The sequence below is a fragment of the Bufo gargarizans genome, chromosome 4 (genome assembly GCF_014858855.1).
Source record: "Bufo gargarizans isolate SCDJY-AF-19 chromosome 4, ASM1485885v1, whole genome shotgun sequence".
Taxonomy (NCBI): Eukaryota; Metazoa; Chordata; class Amphibia; order Anura; family Bufonidae; genus Bufo; species Bufo gargarizans.
This window is the reverse complement of record NC_058083.1, coordinates 317,390,451-317,416,696: the sequence shown is the minus strand read 5'-3', so window position 1 is coordinate 317,416,696 and position 26,246 is coordinate 317,390,451. Positions and strand designations below refer to the sequence as shown.

At 45.2% G+C, this 26,246-nt stretch overlaps 1 protein-coding gene across 2 annotated transcripts in view; it reads left to right on the top strand.

The window, feature by feature from the left end:
- The window catches only part of MOXD1 (monooxygenase DBH like 1), a 151,050-nt gene that overhangs the window by 102,428 nt on the left and 22,376 nt on the right, over positions 1-26,246 (top strand). For both annotated transcript variants that reach the window (XM_044292465.1, XM_044292466.1), the window contains exons 6-8: positions 2,191-2,357; positions 5,339-5,530; positions 23,607-23,666. In XM_044292465.1, the coding sequence (XP_044148400.1) occupies positions 2,191-2,357; positions 5,339-5,530; positions 23,607-23,666 (419 nt within the window). The remainder of the gene's footprint in view (positions 1-2,190; positions 2,358-5,338; positions 5,531-23,606; positions 23,667-26,246) is intronic.

Below are 26,246 nucleotides of genomic sequence, written 5' to 3'. Positions count from 1 at the left end.
GTAATTCTTAGCTCAATAGCAGAACATAGAGCACAGGTAGAATGGTAGACAAAAATGAGGAAAGAGATATATGGTAGTGCAGCACTGTGGAGATCTTTGTGGGTGACAGTGATATATTATTGTATTCAGTAATGTATGGACAACCAGTGCAGTGACTGGCACACGGTAGAGGCTGGTCAGATATAGGAGCCTAACTGCTGCATTTAGGATTGATTGGAGAGGTAAGAGTTTTTAGTGAGGGTGATTATTCGTTAGAGTAAGCAAGACAATAAGAGCACCAGGATAGCTTTTAGGGCTGTTTCACACGAGCGAGTCCATTGCGGGAATCTCGCTCCGTGTGTGAGTGTGATCCTCCGCTCTGGACCTTCAGGAGCGCACGGCATTATCATGATTGATAATGCTATGTGCCTCTGCTTGACCTTATTTCTACAGAATCATACTGACAGCTTTATGTCACTATGATTCTGTGGAAAAAAGGCCAAGCAGAGGCACATAGCATTATAAATCATGATAATGCCGTGCGCTCCTGCAAGTCCAGAGCGGAGGATCACACTCACACACGGAGCGTGATTCCCACAATGGACTCGCTCATGTGAAACAGCCCTTACTGTTTCTACAGAAAGAAAAAAGACAATTTCTAGAGATAATTTTGAGGGGCAAGCAAGGGACTTACCAGTTCATCAATGGTTCTTTATTTTACCATATTTTCTCTCATTGCTCATTTTTTTTGCAGAACATGGAACACCCCTTTTATTGGGCTAAGGAACAAGAAATTATTTAAAAAAATGTCTTATAAATACTACATACATTTGAAACTCGTATTCGACCACCAAGAAGGCCACTGAAGCAAACATATGGGCCTAGTTGAAATAGTTTCAAAAAGTTCCTCTCTACAATCCAATAGTTCTATAACACTATGGGGGAGATTTATCAAAAGAAAACTGGCTTTGGTGCCCATAGCAGTTGATTAGATTCAACCTTTCTTTTTTCAGAGATCCTTTGGAAAGTGAAAGGATCAATCTGCTTGGTTGCTATGGGTAACTAAAGGTGGATTTCCTGCGAATGCTCGCCCATCTAAATGTGCCGCAAATCACCCAATAAATTAGCAAAATGCTTGTTCATCGGATGATCCTGTTGTTTCTGCAGGCACATAACTCATCATTTCTGGGCAGCAGATCGTATGGTCTAAACAGCCATCTGCTGCCCAAAATCAATGATTCTGTATAGGGATTAGTGTTGATCACGAATATTCTAATCGCAAATTTTTATTGCGAATATCGGCACTTTGAGAATTCGCAAAGATCTAGAATATAGTGCTATATCTTCATAATCATAAATATTCTAGATTTGTTTTCATCAGTACCCTCACTGCTTCTTGATTGTGGGCCAATGAGAAGGCTGCAATATCTTTGTCTGAGCTTAGCAACATCCTTAGCAACCAATAGGAAAGTTGCCTACCCCTTACTATATAAGAAACTCACCAGAAGCCATTTTCTGCTGTTTTTTTTTTTTTTTTTTTTTTTTGTCGTTCCGAGACAGAGAGAGAGCAGTGTCATTGCTGTACTCTGTACTTTCATCTGGATCCTATTCCTTATCCAATTGCATTAGATAGTTAGTTAGCTCATATATATAATACAGAGATAGTTAGTGGGAGATAGTCAGAGTAGGTTAGATAGTGATATAATGAAGCAGGGTGTTAGGTAGTGTGATAGGAATTACTGTGCTGTGATAGGCATTAGTGTCTAGCAGCTTGAGGAAATTAGCAAAAGTGAGCCATGCTTGTATTGCGCTCGCAATATGCGCATATTACATTGCCGATTTTCGCAATCAAGAAAATAATGACAGGAGATCACAAATTCTAGAATTTGCAAATTTATGTTGAATATTAGGCCACAAATGTGTGAAACATCGTGAAAACCAATATTACCTATGCTGCTCATCACTAATGGGGATGAGGGATCGCTTATTCTGTGAAAGAGATTGCTGCATGTAAATGCAATTATCTCCTTCACTGAATGAGCAGTCGACTGTCAGCAAAGAACACTTCATTCTTGACGATCAGCTGTAACATTGTGTGGTCTAAAACCGCCATAAGACTATTTTACTTTTCACCGGTTTTAATAAATTTGCTTTTTATTTTATTTGTATCAGGGGATTTGCATTTATAATATGTCTTTCTGTTATTTGTAGGTTTAATAGACAGTTCTGGAATTAAACTGTATTACACCCCCCACACAAGAAAATATGATGCTGGTGTTTTAGAGGCAGGCATTTGGGTCAGCCTATATCACATGATCCCACCAGGTATGCCTGCATTCAGCTCCGAAGGACACTGCACTATGGAATGTTTGGAAGAGGTGTGTGTAGTGACTGCCCCTGACTGCTATTTTATTCCTCAAACAGCATTCCAGGAAATCTTGATGTATTCTATAACTTGCATAAGTAAATGATACCTCTTTTTTACTAGATTACTATTGCCAGGCAGATGGTAAAATTAGAGCTGATGTACCAAAAACTGATATAAAAATGTTGCTGTTCCATTAGCAGCCAACACGTATGTAGACCAGAAGCCAATCCTAGCCCATGTGGAGATTGGCTGTATTCCAAATGGAATTATATAATGAGCACAATAGTTTCTTTAGAAAAGAAGGGGCATCATAGCAAAGACTAAAACTTGTTCTCTCCCTTCCTGAACTTTAAACAACCCTTTGGCCAATTACCCACCCCCTTTAGCGAGCCTTCTGAGGACAAAGGGATGCATGCACAATGGAGCGCACACCTCTTAGTTCAGCCACCATTTTCGTCTGAAGGAATATGAGACTCAATGACAAAACCGTTATGTAACAAAATAATCTGCCATGTTATTAGGCTAATTATTAAGATACAACAGCTCTTAGCTTTACTGAGGTCCCTTTTTCCCCAACTTCACCTCCATAGCTGTCTTAAAATAGTGGCCCAGCTGCAGGCTGAAACTGTTCCGCACACTGAATCAAAATGGCATTGCACTTCATTAAACTGTCACTAACAACTTCTGGGTGGCCAAGGATCTAGCACTGGCAACGAAACCCTAGCCATGCTGAGAAAAGTCTAGGTTGCGGCCATTACTGCCACATTATCTAAAATACAATGTCCTTATTGTCACAACACAATAAAATCCACACCACCTTCCTCTGTCTCATGGCTTACCATAATACAGCCAGGCTTTTCCACCTTGACCTAGTTTATGAAATTCATCTAGTAGAAGAGCATAGAGAAATTCGGAGTAATCCTCATCTATTACATCTTGCAAATGCCTGTAGCAAGTTGGGTCAAATTATACTACTATTCTTACTGTCATCAGAATTCTTCCTGTCTAGATTACATTTTCTCAAAGTACGGTATATATACAGTACAGACCAAAAGTTTGGACACACATTCTCATTCAAAGAGTTTTCTTTATTTTCATGACTATGAAAATTGTAGATTCGCACTGAAGGCATCAAAACTATGAATTAACACATGTGGAATTATATATACAACAAAAAAGTGTGAATCAACTGAAAATATGTCATATTCTAGGTTCTTCAAAGTAGCCACCTTTTGCTTTGATTACTGCTTTGCACACTCTTGGCATTCTCTTGATGAGCTTCAAGAGGTAGTCACCTGAAATGGTCTTCCAACAGTCTTGAAGGAGTTCCCAGAGATGCTTAGCACTTGTTGGCCCTTTTGCCTTCACTCTGCGGTCCAGCTCACCCCAAACCATCTCGATTGGGTTCAGGTCCGGTGACTGTGGAGGCCAGGTCATCTGGCACAGCACCCCATCACTCTCCTTCATGGTCAAATAGCCCTTACACAGCCTGGAGGTGTGTTTGGGGTCATTGTCCTGTTGAAAAATAAATGATGGTCCAACTAAACGCAAACCGGATGGAATAGCATGCTGCTGCAAGATGCTGTGGTAGCCATGCTGGTTCAGTATGCCTTCAATTTTGAATAAATCCCCAACAGTGTCACCAGCAAAGCACCCCCACACCATCACACCTCCTCCTCCATGCTTCACGGTGGGAACCAGGCATGTAGAGTCCATCCGTTCACCTTTTCTGTGTCGCACAAAGACACGGTGGTTGGAACCAAAGATCTCAAATTTGGACTCATCAGACCAAAGCACAGATTCCCACTGGTCTAATGTCCATTCCTTGTGTTCTTTAGCCCAAACAAGTCTCTTCTGCTTGTTGCCTGTCCTTAAGCAGTGGTTTCCTAGCAGATATTCTACCATGAAGGCCTGATTCACACAGTCTCCTCTTAACACTCTTAACAGTTGTTCTAGAGATGTGTATGCTGCTAGAACTTTGTGTGGCATTGACCTGGTCTCTTCTGGGTCTGCTGCCACTAGAAGAGGCTGTCTTGCACCTCCCAAACCTACCAGAGCATTTTTGTTGGGGCTTTTACACAGTGGTAGCAGAAGAGGGCCACATGACTAAGCTTCTACAATGGCCTACACTGATGTGGGGCTGAGTAGCTGCATAAAATACAGCATCACATCCTGGCCCTTCTACCTTGCAACCAAATGTCCCTGCAGCTAGGCTACCTCATGCTGGACAGCACATTCTCACAGGGATCCCAAAAAGACCTTGTCATCCTTCAAATCAGACTGGAAGAGCAACTAAAGGCCCAGAGACACCTCCTATTTCCAGGTTTAAATGTGAATGGATAACTCCTTCTACCCCCTTATTATTAAGTAACCCTACTCCCATTCACTACTTTGACTATTCCCTTCTACAATTGCTATATTATCTTTTCCTCTTGCCCACCACTAATTTGCTAATACCCTGTGTCTCCACTGACCCCGTCATGACCCCGTCATGTATGTGCCTCACATACCATAGTCATGTTTCCTCTCTTTATCACCAAATATACTACAATTACTTTGATTATACAAGTCACATACCAAACAAAGGCTATTAATGAAATATAGAATCAAAAGAAGCATTGTATAATGCTCTGCATAACATCTCTCACCATAACACCCGCAGTTTATTCATTGCAGGGAGTTTTAAACAATGAAGTGAAAATAATTGTTGTGGCCTAACCAGGAAGTCTCCCCCAAACAGAGCAGATGTGAGATCAATGAATTAAAAGTATATTGTCCTTAACAATGAGGGTTGTGTTCTTCCAATGATAAATGTCACTCAAATATTTCGAGAAACTATCATTGAAAAACCTGAAACAAATTTGTCTCCTCCCATCTTTGCCTTGACTGCATTTAAGTAGGAAATGTAAGTGAGCTATGTTGTAGGAGATGAATAAATATATCTGCATATAATAATTCAAGATGATATAATGTATCTTTTATTGTTCTCAGGCTCTGAGTCATGAACAACCAGATGGAATCCATGTACTAGCTGTTCTTCTTCACGCTCATCAAGCTGGCCAAATTCTCCGTGCACGTCATTTCAGAAAAGGAGAAGAGCAGAAGTTACTTGCATATGACAATGAATTTGACTTCAATTTTCAGGAGTTCCAATATCTAGAAGAAGAACGAACCATTCTGCCTGTACGTTTATGGTCTGTTAGCCTACACATAATGTGTGCATTACCTGCTTTCAGTTAGTCGTAAAACTGGCACAATTCATCATCTGTATAACACACACAACACACACACAGTTCTAGTGGTTCTTCAAAACCACATTAAAATGGGATTCTACTGTGATCTTATTTTGGGTCAGTTGAACCACAGGAGGTCTAGGTGATATGAACACATTGCAGACATTAAAATGTGTGCATATCATAATCTCAAATCAGTCTAAAGGATACAGTGAAGTGCCTCTAAAAGACCATCTCTTTGAGAAGATTCCTTATCTAGACCAGATTTTCAGTTCCACAATATTTTATGTATACTGACCATATTCTTTGAAAGGACATTCGCCTAAAAGATCACTTTTAAATGTAATTTTGGGTAGTAGTGTCAAAGAGGCTTCACTGTACCAAGAGAAGTCTTTGCTATGTCCCCAGCTAAAAATACCTTTTAATTTATTTTTATTTTTTAAAGAAATAGTTGATTTAAGGGGAGTCTATCACGTCATTTTCACCAATATAATTAACAGTATTGTCCCACAGAAGAATGCAAAGGCATTCTAAAGATACCTGTATGTATGTATGGCTTTATTCCATGTCCAGGAAAACCATTTTTATGCTGCTGAAATACAGCTCCCAAGTGCCCATCTGGGCTGGCTTTGCTTTGGGCACCTGGAACAGTTATATTGGTTGGTGGCAGATCGGGTCACACTGTCAGAAGGAGGGGCCTGTGATTAGCAGGTCTTTGCAACACACTATTTTTCAGTAGTGTATAAAACTAACCTCCTGACCCAAAACAGTCAGGTTCCCACTGAAAATTGTCAGCAGTGGCTGAGTAATAAAATATAGCATTACAAGCCTAGCCCCCCCCCCCCCCTCCTCCGGGCACCAAATAGCATTAACAACCTCATGACTGTATTACCCTCCCGATCAGCAAATTTTCATTGAAATTACCTTTATTGGTGTCTTCCTCCTTCAGTCAGGTATCTCTAATATGAGAGCTAATCACTGTAATTCAAGGAAAGTTTGTTGCAGTAACAGCTTTTCCCTGATGCCGAGTGTACTGTATACTATATATTCTTTCCCTACTCCCTTTGTCAGATGCAATCTGTCTGTGGAGCAGCAGTTCATACAGTCTATCAGTTCTTACAGTCTCACAATTACTTCCAGTATACATATGTGTGTGTGGGCGTGTGTATATGTATATATATATATATATATATGTATACACACTCACCTAAAGAATTATTAGGAACACCATACTAATACGGTGTTGGACCCCCTTTTGCCTTCAGAACTGCCTTAATTATATGTGGCATTGATTCAGCAAGGTGCTGATAGCATTCTTTAGAAATATTGGCCCATATTGATAGGATAGCATCTTGCAGTTGATGGAGATTTGAGAGATTCACATCCAGGGCACGAAACTCCCGTTCCACCACATCCCAAAGATGCTCTATTGGGTTGAGATCTGGTGACTGTGGGGGCCATTTTAGTACAGTGAACTCATTGTCATGTTCAAGAAACCATTTTTCCAGTCTTCAACAGTCCAATTTTGGTGAGCTCGTGCAAATTGTAGCCTCCTTCTCCTATTTGTAGTGGAGATGTGTGGTACCCGGTGGGGTCTTCTGCTGTTGTAGCCCATCCGCCTCAAGGTTGTGCGTGTTGTGGCTTCACAAATGCTTTGCTGCATACCTCGGTTGTAACGAGTGGTTATTTCAGTCAACGTTGCTCTTCTATCAGCTTGAATCAGTCGGCCCATTCTCCTCTGACCTCTAGCATCAACAAGGCATTTTCGCCCACAGGACTGCCGCATACTGGATGTTTTTCCCTTTTTATACCATTTTTTGTAAACCCTACAAATGGTTGTGCGTGAAAATCCTAGTAACTGAGCAGATTGTGAAATACTCAGACAAGCCAGTCTGGCACCAACAACCATGCAACGCTCAAAATTGCTTAAATCACCTTTCTTTCCCATTCTGACATTCAGTTTGGAGTTCAGGAGATTGTCTTGACCAGGACCACAACCCTACATGCATTGAAGCAACTGCCATGTGATTGGTTGACTAGATAATCGCATTAATGAGAAATAGAACAGGTGTTCCTAATAATTCTTTAGGTGAGTGTATATATATATATATATATATATATATACACACACAGGACAGACTAAAAGTTTGGACACACCTTCTCATTCAAAGAGTTTTATTTTTTTTCATGACTATGAAAATTGTAGATTCACACTGAAGGCATCAAAACTATGAATTAACACGTGGAATTATATACATAACAAAAAAGTGTGAAACAACTGAAAATATGTCATATTCTAGGTTCTTCAAAGTAGCCACCTTTTGCTTTGATTACTGCTTTGCACACTCTTGGCATTCTCTTGATGAGTTTCAAGAGGCAGTCACCTGAAATGGTCTTCCAACAGTCTTGAAGGAGTTCCCAGAGATGCTTAGCACTTGTTGGCCCTTTTGCCTTCACTCTGCGGTCCAGCTCACCCCAAACCATCTCGATTGGGTTCAGGTCCGGTGACTGTGGAGGCCAGGTCATCTGGCGCAGCACCCCATCACTCTCCTTCATGGTCAAATAGCCCTTACACAGCCTGGAGGTGTGTTTGGGGTCATTGTCCTGTTGAAAAATAAATGATGGTCCAACTAAACGAAAACCGGATGGAATAGTATGCTGCTGCAAGATGCTGTGGTAGCCATGCTGGTTCAGTATGCCTTCAATTTTGAATAAATCCCCAACAGTGTCACCAGCAAAGCACCCCCACACCATCACACCTCCTCCTCCATGCTTCACGGTGGGAACCAGGCATGTAGAGTCCATCCGTTCACCTTTTCTGCTTCGCGCAAAGACACGGTGGTTGGAACCAAAGATCTCAAATTTGGACTCATCAGACCAAAGCACAGATTTCCACTGGTCTAATGTCCATTCCTTGTGTTTAGCCCAAACAAGTCTCTTTTGCTTGTTGCCTGTCCTTAGCAGTGGTTTCCTAGCAGATATTCTACCATGAAGGCCTGATTCACACAGTCTACTCTTAACAGTTGTTCTAGAGATGTGTCTGCTGCTAGAACGCTGTGTGGCATTGACCTGGTCTCTAATCTGAGCTGCTGTTAACCTGCAATTTCTGAGGCTGGTGACTCGGATGAACTTATCCTCCGCAGCAGAGGTGACTCTTGGTCTTCCTTTCCTGGAGCGGTCCGCATGTGAGCCAGTTTCTTTGTAGTGCTTGATGTTTTTTGTGAATGCACTTGGAGACACTTTTAAAGTTTTTCCAATTTTTCGGACTGACTGACCTTCATTTCTTAAAGTAATGATGTCCACTCGTTTTTCTTTACTTAGCTGCTTTTTTCTTGCCATAATACAAATTCTAACAGTCTATTCAGTAGGACTATCAGCTGTGTATCCACCTGACTTCTCCACAACGCAACTGATGGTCCCAACCCCATTTAAGGAAAGAAATCCCACTTATTAAACCTGACAGGGCACACCTGTGAAGTGAAAACCATTTCAGGTGACTGCCTCTTGAAGCTCATCAAGAAAATGCCAAGAGTGTGCAAAGCAGTAGTCAAAGCAAAAGGTGGCTACTTTGAAGAACCTAGAATATGACATATTTTCAGTTGTTTCACACTTTTTTGTTATGTATATAATTCCACATGTGTTAATTCATAGTTTTGATCTCTTCAGTGTGAATTAACAATTTTCATAGTCATGAAAATAAAGAAAACTCTTTGAATGAGAAGGTGTGTCCAAACTTTTGGTCTGTACTGTACTGTACATTTTATGAGGAAGTGCCCTGGAGTACAATAATATATGGTTAAGGGGAGGTAGTTAATGTCTAATCTGCACAAGGGATGGACAGGTCCTGTGGGATCCATGCCTGGTTCATTTTTATGAATATCAGCTTGTCCACATTGGCTGTAGACAGGCGACTGCGTTTGTCTGTAATGACGCCCCCTGTCGTGCTGAATACACATTCAGACAAATCGCTGGCCGCCGGGCAGGCCAGCACCTCCAAGGCATAAAAGGCTAGCTCTGGCCAAGTGGACAATTTAGAGACCCAGAAGTTGAATGGGGCCGAACCATCAGTCAGTAAGTGGAGGGGTGTGCACACTTACTGTTTCACCATGAAATGTTGCCTCCTGCTAACACGTTGCGTATCAGGTGGTGGTGCAGTTAGCTGTGGCGTGTTGACAAAACTTTTCCACATCTCTGCCATGCTAACCCTGCCCTCAGAGGAGCTGGCTGTGACACAGCTGCCTTGGCGACCTCTTGCTCCTCCTCTGCCTTGGCTTTGGGCTTCCACTTGTTCCCCTGTGACATTTGGGAATGCTCTCAGTAGCGCGTCTACCAACGTGCGCTTGTACTCGCGCAACTTCCTATCACGCTCCAGTGCAGGAAGTAAGGTGGGCACATTGTCTTTGTACCGTGGATCCAGCAGGGTGGCAACCCAGTAGTCTGCACACGTTAAAATGTGGGCAACTCTGCTGTCGTTGCACAGGCACTGCAGCATGTAGTCGCTCATGTGTGCCAGGCTGCCCAGGGGTAAGGACAAGCTGTCCTCTGTGGGAGGCGTATCGTCATCGTCCTGCGTTTCCCCCCAGCCACACACCAGTGATGGGCCCGAGCTGCGTTGGGTGCCACCCCGCTGTGACCATGCTTCATCCTTATCCTCCTCCACCTCCTCCTCATCCTCATCCTCCTCGTCCTCCAGTAGTGGGCCCTGGCTGGCCACATTTGTACCTGGCCTCTGCTGTTGCAAAAAACCTCCCTCTGAGTCACTTCGAAGAGACTGGCCTGAAAGTGCTAAAAATGACCCCTCTTCCTCCTCCTCCTCCTCCTCCTGGGCCTCCTCCTCTTCCATCATCACCCTAAGTGTTTTCTCAAGGAGACATAGAAGTGGTATTGTAACGCTGATAACGCCGTCATCGCCACTGGCCATGTTGGTGGAGTACTCGAAACAGCGCAACAGGGCACACAGGTCTCGCATGGAGGCCCAGTCATTGGTGGTGAAGTGGTGCTGTTCCGCAGTGCGACTGACCCGTGCGTGCTGCAGCTGAAACTCCACTATGGCCTGCTGCTGCTCGGACAGTCTGTCCAGCATGTGCAAGGTGGAGTTCCACCTGGTGGGCACGTCGCATATGAGGCGGTGAGTGGGAAGGCCGAAGTTACGCTGTAGCGCAGACAGGCGAGCAGCGGCAGGATGTGAACGCCGGAAGCGCGAACAGACGGCCCCACACTTTATGCAGCAGCTCTGACATGTCGGGGTAGTTGTGAATGAACTTCTGCACCACCAAATTCAGCACATGCGCCAAGCAAGGGATGTGCGTCAAACCGGCTAGTCCCAGAGCTGCAACGAGATTTCGCCCATTATCGCACACCACCAGGCCGGGCTTGAGGTTTACCGGCAGCAACCACTCGTCGGTCTGTTGTTCTATACCCCGCCACAACTCCTGTGCGGTGTGGGGCCTGTCCCCCAAACATATGAGTTTCAGAATGGCCTGCTGACGTTTACCCCGGGCTGTGCTGAAGTTGGTGGTGAAGGTGTGTGGCTTACTGAATGAGCAGGTGGAAGAAGAGGAGGAGGAAGCTGAGTAGGAGGAGGTGGCAACAGGAGGCAAAGAATGTTGCCCTGCGATCCTTGGCGGCGGAAGGACGTGCGCCAAACAGCTCTCCGCCTGGGGCCCAGCTGCCACTACATTTACCCAGTGTGCAGTTAGGGAGATATAGCGTCCCTGGCCGTGTTTACAGGTCCACGTATCTGTGGTTAGGTGGACCTTGCCACAGATGGCGTTGCGCAGTGCACACTTGATTTTATCGGATACTTGGTTGTGCAGGGAAGGCACGGCTCTCTTGGAGAAGTACTGCCGGCTGGGAACAACATACTGTGGGACAGCAAGCGACATGAGCTGTTTGAAGCTGTCTGTGTCCACCAGCCTAAATGACAGCATTTCATAGGCCAGTAGTTTAGAAATGCTGGCATTCAGGGCCAGGGATCGAGAGTGGCTAGGTGGGAATTTACGCTTTCTCTCAAATGTTTGTGAGATGGAGAGCTGAACGCTGCCGTGTGACATGGTTGAGATGCTTGGTGACGGAGGTGGTGGTGTTGGTGGTACATCCCCTGTTTGCTGGGCAGCAGGTGCCAACGTTCCTCCAGAGGCGGAGGAAGAGGCCGAGGCGGCAGCAGCAGAAGAGGCCGAGGCGGCAGCAGCAGAAGAGGTAGCAGGGGGAGCCTGAGTGACTTCCTTGTTTTTAAGGTGTTTACTCCACTGCAGTTTATGCTTTGCATGCAGGTGCCTGGTCATGCAGGTTGTGCTAAGGTTCAGAACGTTAATGCCTCGCTTCAGGCTCTGATGGCACAGCGTGCAAACCACTCGGGTCTTGTCGTCAGCACATTGTTTGAAGAAGTGCCATGCCAGGGAACTCCTTGAAGCTGCCTTTGGGGTGCTCGGTCCCAGATGGCGGCGGTCAGTAGCAGGCGGAGTCTCTTGGCGGCGGGTGTTCTGCTTTTGCCCACTGCTCCCTCTTTTGCTACGCTGTTGGCTCGGTCTCACCACTGCCTCTTCCTCCGAACTGTGAAAGTCACTGGCACGACCTTCATTCCATGTGGGGTCTAGGACCTCATCGTCCCCAGCATCGTCTTCCACCCAGTCTTGATCCCTGACCTCCTGTTCAGTTTGCACACTGCAGAAAGACGCAGCAGTTGGCACCTGTTACGTCATCATCAGATACATGCTGAGGTGGTATTCCCATGTCCTCATCATCAGGAAACATAAGTGGTTGTGCCTCAGTGCATTCTATGTCTTCCACCGCTGGGGAAAGGCTAGGTGGATGCCCTTGGGAAACCCTGCCAGCGGAGTCTTCAAACAGCATAAGAGACTGCTGCATAATTTGAGGCTCTGACAGTTTCCCTGGTATGCATGGGGGTGATGTGACAGACTGATGGGCTTGGTTTTCAGGCGCCATCTGTGCGCTTTCTGCAGAAGACTGGGTGGGAGATAATGTGAACGTGCTGGATCCACTGTCGGCCACCCAATTGACTAATGCCTGTACCTGCTCAGGCCTTACCATCCCTAGAACGGCATTGGGCCCCACCAAATATCGCTGTAAGTTATGGCGGCTACTGGGACCTGAGGTAGTTGGTACACTAGGACGTGTGGCTGTGGCAGAACGGCCACGTCCTCTCCCAGCACCAGAGGGTCCACTAACACCACCACGACCATGTCCGCGTCCTTTACTAGATGTTTTCCTCATTGTTATCGTTCACCACAACAACAAAAATATTATTTGGCCCAATGTTTTGAATTCAAATTCAGGCCTTTTTTTACAGACACCTAACACTATCTGGCTATCTATTTAGGTACCGTATTACACTAATACAGGCACAGCAGTAACGACAGATTTAGCTGAATATAAATTTGAGCCCTATTATTTAGGCTCTGGGTGACAGGTATACGTTTACAGACAGAATTAGACTGGGATATGCACAGTAGCGTGTGTGTGAAGTTATTGAGAATGACCCTATGTGCACCTTGAATCTTATATACCCTTTTAGGGATAGATTTAAAGTAGGTCTGATACAGCAGAAACCACTAATTTAGAGAATTGCTAAATTGGGAATTGTATTTCAACCCAGAACAAAAACTGTGCTTTGACGGACACTAAATAACTTGCCCAGCTACAGCAATAACGACAGATTTAGCTGACTATAAATTTGAGGCCTATTATTTAGGCGCTGGGTGACAGGTATACGTTTACAGACAAAATTAGACTGGGATATGCACAGTAGCGTGTTTGTGAAGTTATTGAGAATGACCCTATGTGCACCTTGAATCTTATATACCTTTTTAGGGATACATTTAAAGTAGGCCTGATACAGCAGAAACCACTAATTTAGAGAATTGCTAAATTGGGAATTGTATTTCAACCCAGAACAAAAACTGTGCTTTGACGGACACTAAATAACTTGCCCAGCTACAGCAATAACCACAGATTTAGCTGACTATAAATTTGAGGCCTATTATTTAGGCGCTGGGTGACAGGTATACGTTTACAGACAGAATTAGACTGGGATATGGCCAAAAAATAACCACACTATTGATGGTTAAATGCACTTGGTGTGACAGCTTGACCCTGATGTAGGATATAGCCAAAAAATAACCACACTATTGATGGTTAAATGCACTTGGTGTGACAGCTTCACCCTGATGTAGGATATAGCCAAAAAACAACCACACTATTGAGGGTTAAATGCACTTGGTGACAGGCTCAGCTTGCCCCTGATGTAGTATATGGCCAAAAAATAACCACACTATTGATGGTTAAATGCACTTGGTGTGACAGCTTCACCCTGATTTAGGATATAGCCAAAAAACAACCACATTATTGAGGGTTAAATGCACTTGGTGACAGCTTGCCCCTGATGTAGTATATGGCCAAAAAATAACCACACTATTGATGGTTAAATGCACTTGGTGTGACAGCTTCACCCTGATGTAGGATATAGCCAAAAAACAACCACACTATTGAGGGTTAAATGCACTTGGTGACAGCTTGCCCCTGATGTAGTATATGGCCAAAAAATAACCACACTATTGATGGTTAAATGCACTTGGTGTGACAGTTTCACCCTGATGTAGGATATAGCCAAAAAATAACCACACTATTGAGGGTTAAATGTACTTGGTGGCAGCTTGTGCTGGCACACCACAAGACACAAAATGGCCGCCGATCACCCCAGAAAAAAGTGAATGAAAAACGCTCTGGGCAGCCTAAAAACAGTGAGCAATTGAATAGCAGCAGTTCAATCATCCACAGCTGCAGATCGATCTCTGAATGAAGTCTTTTCGAGGAGTTAATCACTGCCTAATCTCGCCCTAACGTCGCAGCTGCAACCTCTGCCTACACTGATCAGAGCAGAGTGACGTGCGGCGCTACGTGACTCCAGCTTAAATAGAGGCTGGGTCACATGCTGCACTGGCCAATCACAGCCATGCCAATAGTAGGCATGGCTGTGACGGCCTCTTGGGGCAAGTAGTATGACGCTTGTTGATTGGCTGCTTTTCAGCCTTTCAAAAAGCGCCAAGAAAGCGACGAACACCGAACCCGAACCCGGACTTTTACGAAAATGTTCGGGTTCGGGTCCGTGTCACGGTCACCCCAAAATTCGGTACGAACCTGAACTATACAGTTTGGGTTCGCTCATCCCTACTTGTGATCCATCTGATCATGCTATGTGGAATGCTCGCTGCTTCCTGGAAGTGCAGGGCAGGACCTGTGCTCCAGCGCGATGATGTTTTGCAGCATCATTGCTAAGTTTAGACAAAGACATTGCAGCCTTCTTATTGGCCCACAAGCAAGAAGCAGGGAAGGATCATGGGTTCAGATGAAAGAAAAAATCTAGAATATTTGTGATTATGAATATTCTGGGCAATAGTGTTGGGCGATTTGAATATTCACGCCCAACACTATTGCCCAGAGAGAGGGCTCTGAGTGCTCCCTCTGGCAAGCACAAGAACAGCGGGGAAGGAGGCATAAATGATATTGTGGACTCTAATGGGGGCATTATTAATACTGGAAGCCACAATGGAGGAAAAATAATACTAGGGAGAATTCATTTTACTGGGGGCCACTAATGGGGGCTTTATTAATACTGGAGGCCACTAATGGGGGACTCATTAATACTGGGGGCCACTAATTTGTCATTATTAATACTGGGGGCCACTAAATGGGGGCCTTATAATTACTAGGGGCCACTACTGGGGCTTTATTAATACTGTGGGCCACTAATAGGGCACTAAAAATACTGGGGGATACTAATGATGCCTTATTATATTAATATATTATACTTGGAGCCACTAATGGGTTATTATTAATACTGGGGGACAGTAACAGGGGCCTTATTAGATCTGGGGTCCACTTATGGGGGTATTATTAATACTGGAGGCCACTAATGGAGCAATATTAATACTGGGGGCCACTAATGGGGGCCTTGATAATACTGGGGACCACTAATGTATCATTATTAATAATGGGCCACTAATGGGGGCATTTTTAGTACTAGGGGCCACTAAAGAGGTATTATTAATACTGGAGGCCACTAATGGGGCCTTATTAATACTGGGACCACTCTTGGGGCATTATTAATACTGATGGACACTAGGGAGACATTTGTAATACTGAGGGGCCTTTGGGGGCTTTCCTTTCACTGGGGCCTGTGTTTAGCCATGCCCCCACAGCTTAACTTGGCCATTATTTGTCAGCATTTAGGTTAAATTGCTGTGCTAGCACTTTGCAATACATAAGTGGGTTTTTGTTTGCAATAGGTCACTAAAAGGTTTGCCATCATTGACTTATGGGATAGATCTTTAAACTGCAGAATCAGAGTAATTAATATTGATGTTTGTTTTGCTGTTAACTCTTGGATTAAAATGGAAAATCTGCACAAAATTATATTTTTAAATTTCACCTCCATTTTGCTTTAGGTCCTGTGGACCACCTTAACAAAGTTTCTAAATAAGTTTTGAATAACTTGAGAGGTGTAGTTTCTAAAATGGGGTGTTTTCTATTATGAAAGTCCCTCAAAGTGACTTCAAAACTTGAAAATGTGAAACATTTGCATTAAAAGCAGATAAATTCTAATTTATAATATTGCTAATTTTTCAACATTTTCCGAAAATTCAAGATTTTTTTAAAAAAATAAGGTTAAATCATATTGAGCATAGGTTACCACTAACATGAAGTACAATGTGTCATAAAAAAAAAAAAAAACACTCTCCAAATTGTCTGGATAAGTAAAAGCATTTAAAAGTTACCACAAAAAGTGGCACATGTGAAATATGCAAAATTAGGCCTTGTCACGAAGGTGAAAATTTTCTCTGTCCTGAATGGGTTAAAATGAATATATACTCTGAAAAGATGGATTCTTGGAGTCTCCCCAATCAAGACATAAAATACATTGATTTTGCATGGTCTTATTATGTCAGTAGTCAGTAGTCTATGCTCGACACATCACGGAGTTCGGCCGAACACCACGTGTGCTCCAGCGCGATGCTCGAGTCAGTGTATTTAAATCTAATTTAGCCTCTATTTCTATGCAGAAGATCGCTGTACAGTGAGGGAATCCCTCAGTGTGAGTCTGCAGCTTAGGAGTCCCTGTTCTGACTTCATATATAGCTATGTCCATATATGGAGTCAGTGCTCCATATAAATAAATGGGACTTCTACTGTGCAGTACTTCTACTGAGACCTATACATTAGAAGTGTCTTTTTTTTTTTTTGTTGTTTTTTTTTGTTTTTGTTTTTGTTTTTGTTTTTGTTTTGTGACTGGCTATGCAGCTATATAGTGTAGTGGCTAAAGTTCTGGGCTATGATGCTGAAGCTGTGAGTTCAACTCCTGTCACAAACTGTTATATGTCTGATATATATGAATGCATAATATGTGGGAAACTACTACTGATGTTTTAGCCATAATATATTTACATATATTATTATATATTCTAAATATATAATAATATGTGTAAATATATTATGGCTAAAAATATATATTTAAGTTTAGCCTCTATTTCTGAAAAAGTTTATGACAGGATTTGAACTCACAGCTTCAGCATCACAGCCCAGAACTTTAACCACTACTCTATATACCTGCATAGCCTGTCACTCAATAAATAAATAAATATGAGACTTCTACTGTATAGGTCTCAGTAGAAGTACAGTATTGTAGTAGTCTAATATATATATTTTTTTATTATTAACTGGCTATGCAGCTATTATAGAGCATTGCAAAGTGTTCTACTCGAGCACACGAGCACTTTGTTGCTCGCTCAACACTAGTCAGTAGTAATAAATCAGAGCAACTGGACTTTATTTTTAAGAAACGTCTTCAAGAAGAAATACAAGTTTAGTTGCTCTGACATATTACTACAGGATAAAGGAGAACCTTCACAGACATGTTAAAGGGACTCTGTCACCTCCAAAATACTTATTTTTTGTATTTGTTTGCAAATAAGGTACTCAATGCACATTGGCAGGGTGTCATGCCCTGCTCAGGCTATGTGCGGAGGTCTGCTAGGTTAGCAGCACGTGTATAGCCTTTTTGTTTTTGTTTTGGAATTGAGCTATATCCGCCTCCCTTCAGGTGCACTGGGTGGGGTCGTTGGTTTGAGTTTAAATTACGTCCACTCCCAGTGTCCTGTGCGGGTTATAGCTTCTGTCTGGCTCAGAGGAAGGAAGGAAGGATTTGCTGTTCCTGCTCAGTACAAGATAAGTTGGTTTTGTTTTCTTGTGGTTGTCTGTCAAGGCTGTTAGAGAGAGGCCTTCCCCCTCCAGGTCCTGAGGGAGCAGGGTGCCTCTTTCCCCCTTTCACCATCTTAGGGATTTTAGGGAATCTTCAGCCTAGGCACGAGGACACGTTCATTCCCATCTTCAGGGTCTGAATTTGGGCATAGAAGTCTAGGGAGAGCTGGTAGGGATTTTTGAGGTGGTAACCTCTATACCCAGCTTCTTGCCTAGACACTTGTTTGTTTATATCCTGTGTATCTTGTATCCTGTCTGCCGTGACACAGGGCCTCTTAATTTGGTGCTCCGCTAGGAACACTGCCCATTGGCTCTGCAGCAAGCCCAGGAAAGGGAAAAAGGATATGAATGGTAGTAACAATAATTTAGGTAGTAGTTAATCATGGTAGCAGTCTTCTCGCTATGTTGCTCCCCTGGGTCAGTATAGTGATGGGAAAGATGGACATTTTCTTCCTTCCTACTTCTGGAGGTTCTTGAGCCTGAAGTTGGTTGGAGTGCCCTTGGTGGTGAATTGTGAGTTGCAAGTAGGGCTGCAGTAAATGATTATTTTAGAAATCGAGTATTCTATCGATTATTTTTACAATTAATTGAGTATTCTAATAAGAAAAAATGAACTAATAGACTATTTTCCTTTATAAAAACTCATCAGACCCCCTGCTATCAGCCCCCAACACCCTTTGTACCCCCCTGTGTGACCAGCCCAAGTGCTTCAGTTCCCCCCAGTGCCATCAGCTCCACTTTCCCCCAGTGCCTTCAGCTCCGTTCCCCCAGTGCCTTCAGCTCTCCCCATCCCAGTGCCATCAGCTCCACTCCCCCAGTGCCTTCAGCTCTCCCCCACCCCAGAGCCATCAGCTCTCCCCCACCCCAGAGCCATCAGCTCTCCCCCACCCCAGAGCCATAAGCTCTTCCCCTCCCCAGAGTCAGCAGCTCTCCCCCTTGTACCATCAGCTATTCCCCCCTTGTGCCAGAAGCTCCCCCATTTTTGCCAGCAGCTCTCCCCCTATGTGCCAGCAGCTTCCCCCTTGTGCCAGCAGCTCTCCCCCCTTGTTCCAGCAGCTCTCCCCCTTGTGCCAGCAGCTCTCCCCCTTGTGCCAGCAGCTCTCCCCCCTTGTGCCAGCAGCTCTCCCCCCTTGTGCCAGCAGCTCTCCCACCTTGTCTCATCATCTTACCCTCCTTGTGTCAGCAGCTCTCCCCCCTTGTGCCAGCAGCTCTCCCCCCTTGTGCCAGCAGCTCCCTCCCCTTGTGCCAGCAGCTCTCCCCCCTTGTGAAATCATCTCCCCCCTGCTCCTCCTGACACCCGGAGTGCACAGCGTCATTGTTGCTATGACGCTGTGCACTCCGGGCACCCGGCCTTAGTTGCATCAACTTACCTTTCCAGCAGTGGCACCATCCACACTCCATCGTTCCGTGCAGCGCGGGACCATGGATGTGATGTGGAGTGTGCGGAAAGGTGAATATTGCGGGCCAGCGGGAGACCACAGAGCGGGAGTAATAGCAAACGCTTCACTCCTGCTCCATGGTCACGTGACACAAACGAATCTTCGATGCAAAAAAGTTGCATCGAGGATTTTTTTGTCGAATTACTCGATTCAATCGAGTAATCATTTCAGCCCTAGTTGCAAGGCAGGGTTCCCTGAAGGGTGGAGGCAATTACAAGATTTAGGCCTCATGCACACGACCGTTGTGTGCATCCGTGGCCGTTGTGCCGTTTTCCGTTTTTTTTCGCTGACCCATTGACTTTCAATGGGTCCGTGGAAAAATCGGAAAATGCACTGTTTTGCAGCCGAGACCGTGATCCGTGTATCCTGTCCGTCAAAAAAGTATGACCTGTCCTATTTTTTTGACGGACAACGGTTCACGGACCCATTCAAGTCAATGGGTCCGTGAAAGAACACGGATGCACACAAGATTGGCATCCGTGTCCGTGATCTGTGGCCGTAGGTAACTTTCATACAGACGGATCCGAAGATCCGTCTGCATAAAAGCTTTTTCTGATCTAAGTTTTCACTTCGTGAAAACTCAGATCCGACAGTATATTCTAACACAGAGGCGTTCCCATGGTGATGGGGACGCTTCTAGTTAGAATATATAACGAACTGTGTACATGACTGCCCCCTGCTGCCTGGCAGCACCCGATCTCTTACAGGGGGCCGTGATCCGTACAATTAACCCCTCAGGTGCTGCACCTGAAGGGGTTAATTGTGCTATCATAGCCCCCTGTAAGAGATCCGGGGCTGCCAGGCAGCAGGGGGCAGACCCCCCTCCCTCCCCAGTTTACATTTCATTGGTGGCCAGTGCGCCCCCCCTCCCTCCCTCTATTGTATTAATAACATTGGTGGCACAGTGTGCGCCCCCCTCCCTCCCTCTATTGTAATAATAGCATTGGTGGCACAGTGTGCGGCCCCCCCCTCCCTCCCTCTATTGCATTAACATTGGTGGCAGTGTGCGCCCCCCCCCCTATTCTTTTAATACATTGGTGGCAGTGTGCGGCCTCCCCTCTCCCCCCCCCCCAGATCATTGGTGGCAGCGGAGTTCCGATCGGAGTCCCAGTTTAATCGCTGGGGCTACGATCGGTAACCATGGCAACGAGGACGCTACTGCAGTCCTGGTTGCCAGGGTTACTTAGCCTTAGCAATAGTAGAAGCATCATACTTACCTGCTGGCTGCTGCAATGTCTGCGTCCGGCCGGGAGCTCCTCCTACTGGTAAGTGACAGCAATGCGCCGCACAGACCTGTCACTTACCAGTAGGAGGAGCTCCCGGCCGGACACAGAGATCGCAGCAGCCAGCAGCCAGGTAAGTATGATGCTTCCACTCCGCTGCCACCAATGATCGGGGGGGGGGGGAGGGGAGGCCTCACACTGCCACCAATGTATTAAAACAATAGAGTGAGGAAGGTGAGGGGCGGCGCACACTGCCACCAATGTTAATGCAATAGAGGGGGGGGGCGCAAACTGCCACCAATGCTATTATTACAATAGAGGGAGGGAGGGGGGGCGGGGCGCACACTGCCACCAATGCTATTATTACAATAGAGGGAGGGGGGGCGCACACTGGCCACCAACGAGTTAACTACAGGGGAGGGAGGGGGGGGCCCACTGGCCACCAATGAGTTAAAAACAGGGGGCAGTCATGTACACAGTTTTTTAGTATATTCTAACCTGAAGCGTCCCCATCACCATGGGAACACCTCTGTGTTAGAATATACTGTCGGATCTGAGTTTCACGATGTAGCTCATATCCGACAGTATATTCTAACATAGAGGCGTTCCCATGGTGATGGGGACGCTTCAAGTTAAAATGTTCGGGTGTCCGTTTGTGAGCTCCGTTTGAAGGGGCTCACAAGCGGCCCCGAACGCATCCGTCCAGCCCTAATGCATTCTGAGTGGACGCGGATCCGCTCAGAATGCATCAGTCTGGCAGCGTTCAGCCTCCGCTCCGCTCAGCAGGCGGACACCTGAACGCTGCTTGCAGTGTTCGGGTGTCCACCTGGCCGTGCGGAGGCAAGCGGATCCGTCCAGACTTACAATGTAAGTCAATGGGGACGGATCCGTTTGAAGATGACACACTGTGGCTCAATTTTCAAACGGATCCGTCCCCCATTGACTTTCAATGTAAAGTCTGGACGGATCCGTCTGAGGCTACTTTCACACTTAGAAATGTTTTAACAATATAATGCAGACGGATACGTTATGAACGGAGCCACTGTCTGCATTATATGAGCGGATCCATCTCAGACGGATCCGCTCTGAACGCAAGTGTGAAAGTAAAGGGACTCCTGACTTTACATTGAAAGTCAATGGGGACGGATCCGTTTGAAATGGCACCATATTGTGTCAACGTCAAACGGATCAGTCCCCATTGACTTGCATTGTAATTCAGGACGGATCCGTTTGGCTCCGCACGGCCAGGCGGACACCAAAACGACTTTTTTTTTCATGTCCGTGGATCCTCCAAAAATCAAGGAAGACCCACGGACGAAAAAACGGTCACGGATCACGGACCTACGGACCCCGTTTTTGCGGACCGTGAAAAAATACTGTCATGTGTATGAGGCCTTAACAGTAGAACAGTTCTTTATTTGCAGATAAGGTTTCAAAACAGCATGCATAGTTCAGACTTTAAATGAACAGGCAGGTCTTCCATAGTTTTATAATTTCACAGACCTTTAGTTCTTACTGCTGAAAAGGTATTTAACAGGTCAAGATCTTTCTTTGAAACAATTCTCTGCACTTTGCACTTTTTCCCCACATTTAAGCATCCAGAAATACGGGTATAACACTTATGTTTTTCTATGCAACCATGGGGTGGCCCCCCTCTCTATGACAGACAAAGGCTACTTTCACACTAGCGTTTTTGCTGGATATGGCAGGGTTTTGCAAAAACGCTTCAGTTACTAATAGCACAACCATCTGCATCCGTTATGAACGGATCCGGTTGTATTATCTTTAACATAGCCAAGACGGATCCGTTATGAACTCAATTGAAAGTCAATACCTGTTCTGCCAATAACTAGGATGTTAGTAGACTGCTCTTCCACCTTCTACACATTTGAGTGAATGCTGTTTAAGTCTGTGTACAGTGGGAGAGTCAGACACTGTTGAAAGGGGAGGAGGATTTAGTGGTAGTCATATCCTCATGAATACACCAGACATACAGTATAAGCTTTATATTGTCTAAAGATTTAATAGACAAATAATATTCGTTGTGCCGCCTGTTCTAATCATACTTCAGAACTAGAGGTATTATCTGTGCAGTACCCTAGATCAGGGCAGAATTGTTTCCTGCTTAATGCTTGTCACGTTTATGCATGGTAATGCCTTGAAGTGATGGAGTGAATTAACTCTGGCACAGGCCCCTACAGAAAGATTGGGTGTAGATCCTGAATCTGCCTCATGTTGAGTCTAGAGAGTTCTAGCTTGGAGTTAGCTTGAAGAATAGAAGAGTGAGGAAGCAATTCCTTGTACTCCATTACTCGCAAGACTGGACTAAAGCTACAAAGACTCACCAATCTCTGGATGATCTACAGAAAGACAGAGAGAGACAAGAATGTTCAGCAATCTGCATGGCTGAGCATTTGAGTCAGTAGGGAGTCCTGCTACCTAAGCTACTTCGACTTTACTGCATGAGGGGACACCCACACTTTTTCAGTTTGGTTACTGATTCCTACACCATACACCAGCTATTACGCTCTACATATCCTGTCTTGCACCTATACAAACACTTAAAATCAAGGGCACCCCAACTACCATCAGGCTAAAGCCCCAGAACCAAAGTGTGCCCCAAGGGAAGAAAGGGTATGTCCTCTTTTTACTGTAAGGACCCAGGAAGCAAAGGTGTAAGAAAAACCACTGTGATTGACTGTTATAGGCAGGGCCACTACCACTCCCATCCTCTTCTCCAGCTTCTCCCGGGCTGCTGCATATGCTGACATTATCTAGAGGAGCATATTAAACTGAAAGGTATTTCAAGTAAATGAGGAACACCAATAATAAGACGCATAGTTGTAGTCTTCTGAAAGATTCTCATGTCGGGAATGTGAAATTCTCCACAACTGTATGTTTTAATAGAGCAATCTTACTGCTAATGGGAGTGATTGCGATAGTAATACCAGATTGGTAAAGCATTAAAATCTAGAAAATTCAGCAGTATGCCTAAAAAAATGAAGGAAAAAAACTCTAATTATACTGATATACATAAAGGACTCTTTAACTTTGACATAAATATAACTAATGTTTTCTGTGTTTTCTCCAGGGTGATCATTTAATTACTGAATGTCAGTACAACACAAAAGGCAGATCTACTATGACATGGGTAAGAAAATGCAGTGTACTTTTGTTCTCTCTCTCCCTACTTCCTATCTACACTGCATGTATAAGTGTATTCAGATTAGACAAAGTTGTCCCCAAATCACTGTGACTGTTAGGTTGGTGGGAATCCAACTGCTCACAACAACGGGAGACGCATGTCCTGTGTTTGAAAGGCGTGCTGGTCAAGCATGTTTGCCACCATTCCACTCATCTCTATGGCACTTCTGAATATCTCTTATGGCCAAGTATCATAAAGTAGTGACGTAAAAGGAATCCAACTGCTCACGACAACGAGAGACTCATGTCCCGTGTTTGAAAGGCGTGCTGGTCAAGCATGTTTGCCACCATTCCACTCATCTCTATGGCACTTCTGAATATCTCTTATGGCCAAGTATCATAAAGTAGTGACGTAAAAGGAATCCAACTGCTCACGACAACGAGAGACTCATGTCCCGTGTTTGAAAGGCGTGCTGGTCAAGCATGTTTGCCACCATTCCACTCATCTCTATGGCACTTCTGAATATCTCTTATGGCCAAGTATCATAAAGTAGTGACGTAAAAGTAATATTTGTAGTGCTTTAACAAGGTTGTGAATAAACATCTACTATTTCTGGTGCTTTAGAACAGAGAATGTACACAATGTGGCACAGGGAGGGGTTGTGTCTGGCAAGGCAGGTATTTTCCTCCCAGCATGTGTGGCTGGGCTGGTTTCCAGCCAGGTGAGGTGAAATACCGGACAGGAGTTTAAATACCTGTCCGGGTTTTGGCAGCACCTGTCTGTCCTTAAATAGACAGCTGGGCTTAGCAGAGATGTCTCTGTTTTTGGGATCTGAGGCTTTGTGCCATGCTGGAGGGCTGAGAGCCGCATGCTGGAGAAACAGGCCCCCTAAAGCCTGCTGTAGACTACTGGAGGCAGAACTGCCAGCAAGGTTACTTGTGTTATATGAACTTTCCATTGTGTGTGAATTAACACCAAGACTGCAAAGTTCTGTGCTGTTTTTTGCAATTGCCTCAAGTGTGAATAAACACTGACATTTTGAGTTAAGAACTTGTATTTTGCCTCTGTATTGTGCCTGCTTACCCTATCTACCAGATCGAAACCCCACAATTAATGGAGGATACGGGCAAGAGCAGTGAGGCTGGCATGAACACCGATATTTTTGGTTTCTACATTTTCCCGGCACAGTTGTATGTCGTACATTAAACCAGCTGTATTACAACCAGTGCCCCAACACAAAATGGAGGCTGCTGTGAAGGCCCTCATGGAGGCTAATCTTCAGCAGTGAGAGACAAACTTGCAGCAACGCGAGGCTAATAAGCAGCAGCAGGAGACTAACCAGTTGCTGCTACAACACGTGATGGCTTTGCAGACAGCAGGAGGAACCCTGACCGTCCACGATGCCCGGAAAGCAGTCCATGCCACAATTCCTAAGGTGACCCCTGCAGACGACGTCGAAACCTACCTGGCGATGTATGAGAAAGTGGCCATCAGGAAAATGCTACACCGTGACCATTGGGCTGAGGTCGTCGCTCCATTCCTGACATCCGATTCCCAGCGGGTGTATTTCGACATTGCCGAGTGATCAAGCGGCTGACTACCAAAAAGTAAAGGGTGAGATTTTGGCAAGACTGGGGGTGAATGTGTTGGTCCGGGCCCAGCGGGTATATCAGTGGGGGTTTAAGTTGGCTGAGCCTGCGAGGACCCAGTATTGTGATTTACTTCACCTTTTGCAAAAGTGGCTACAGCCTGATGTGCTGAGTCCCACAGCTATGTTGTATAGTCTATTGGCTGATATGTTCTGAAGGGCTCTGCGACCCCCTCTCCAGAACTGGATCAGCCAGCTGTCTCCTGGCAACGCCCTAGTAATGGTGGACCTGGTGGAGCGCTACGAGGCTACTAAGACTGTTACAGGGGGTTCTTTTGGGAGGGGGCAGTCAAACCCTGTGAATCTCCATCCCAGACCAGGCGACTTGTACCAACCAGACCCACCCGGGGTTTACCCTCTACGGACCTGGCTCCGATAGTCTGCTGGTGGTGTCAGGAGCTTGGCCATGTAAGAGCTGACTGTCCCCATCAGGTGGAACCCAGGAATACTAACCATGGCTACCGTCAGTCACTATATGCCAGGAAGCTGTGTGCAGCAGGTACCCCAAAAACGGTGCCAGGTGGAGGTAGGAGACACTCCAGCAGAGGCTCTGCTGGACTAAGGGAGTCTGGTGTCCTTAGTAAGGGCTCCACTGGTACAGTCAGCGGAGTATAATGGGGTCCTATGCATCCATGGAGACTTAAAAGACTATCCCATTGCCCTGGTGTCTCTAACCACAGGGGCCGGCAGATGGACTCACGAAGTGGCAGTTGCCCCAAATTTACACTATGAACTTATAATAGAGAGAGACTTCCCGGGATTCCCAGCACTGTGGCCTGCTATGAGAGTGACTTATACCCATGAGACAGGGGTAACCCTAGCAGAGTGGCCCGGCTCAGGGGGGAGACCAGAATCCTGGCAACCTGACACCGAAGAGCCAGTGGTAGGGGTGACCCCCACTTCAGTGGAAGAGGGGGAGACAACCCTGCTAAGTGTGA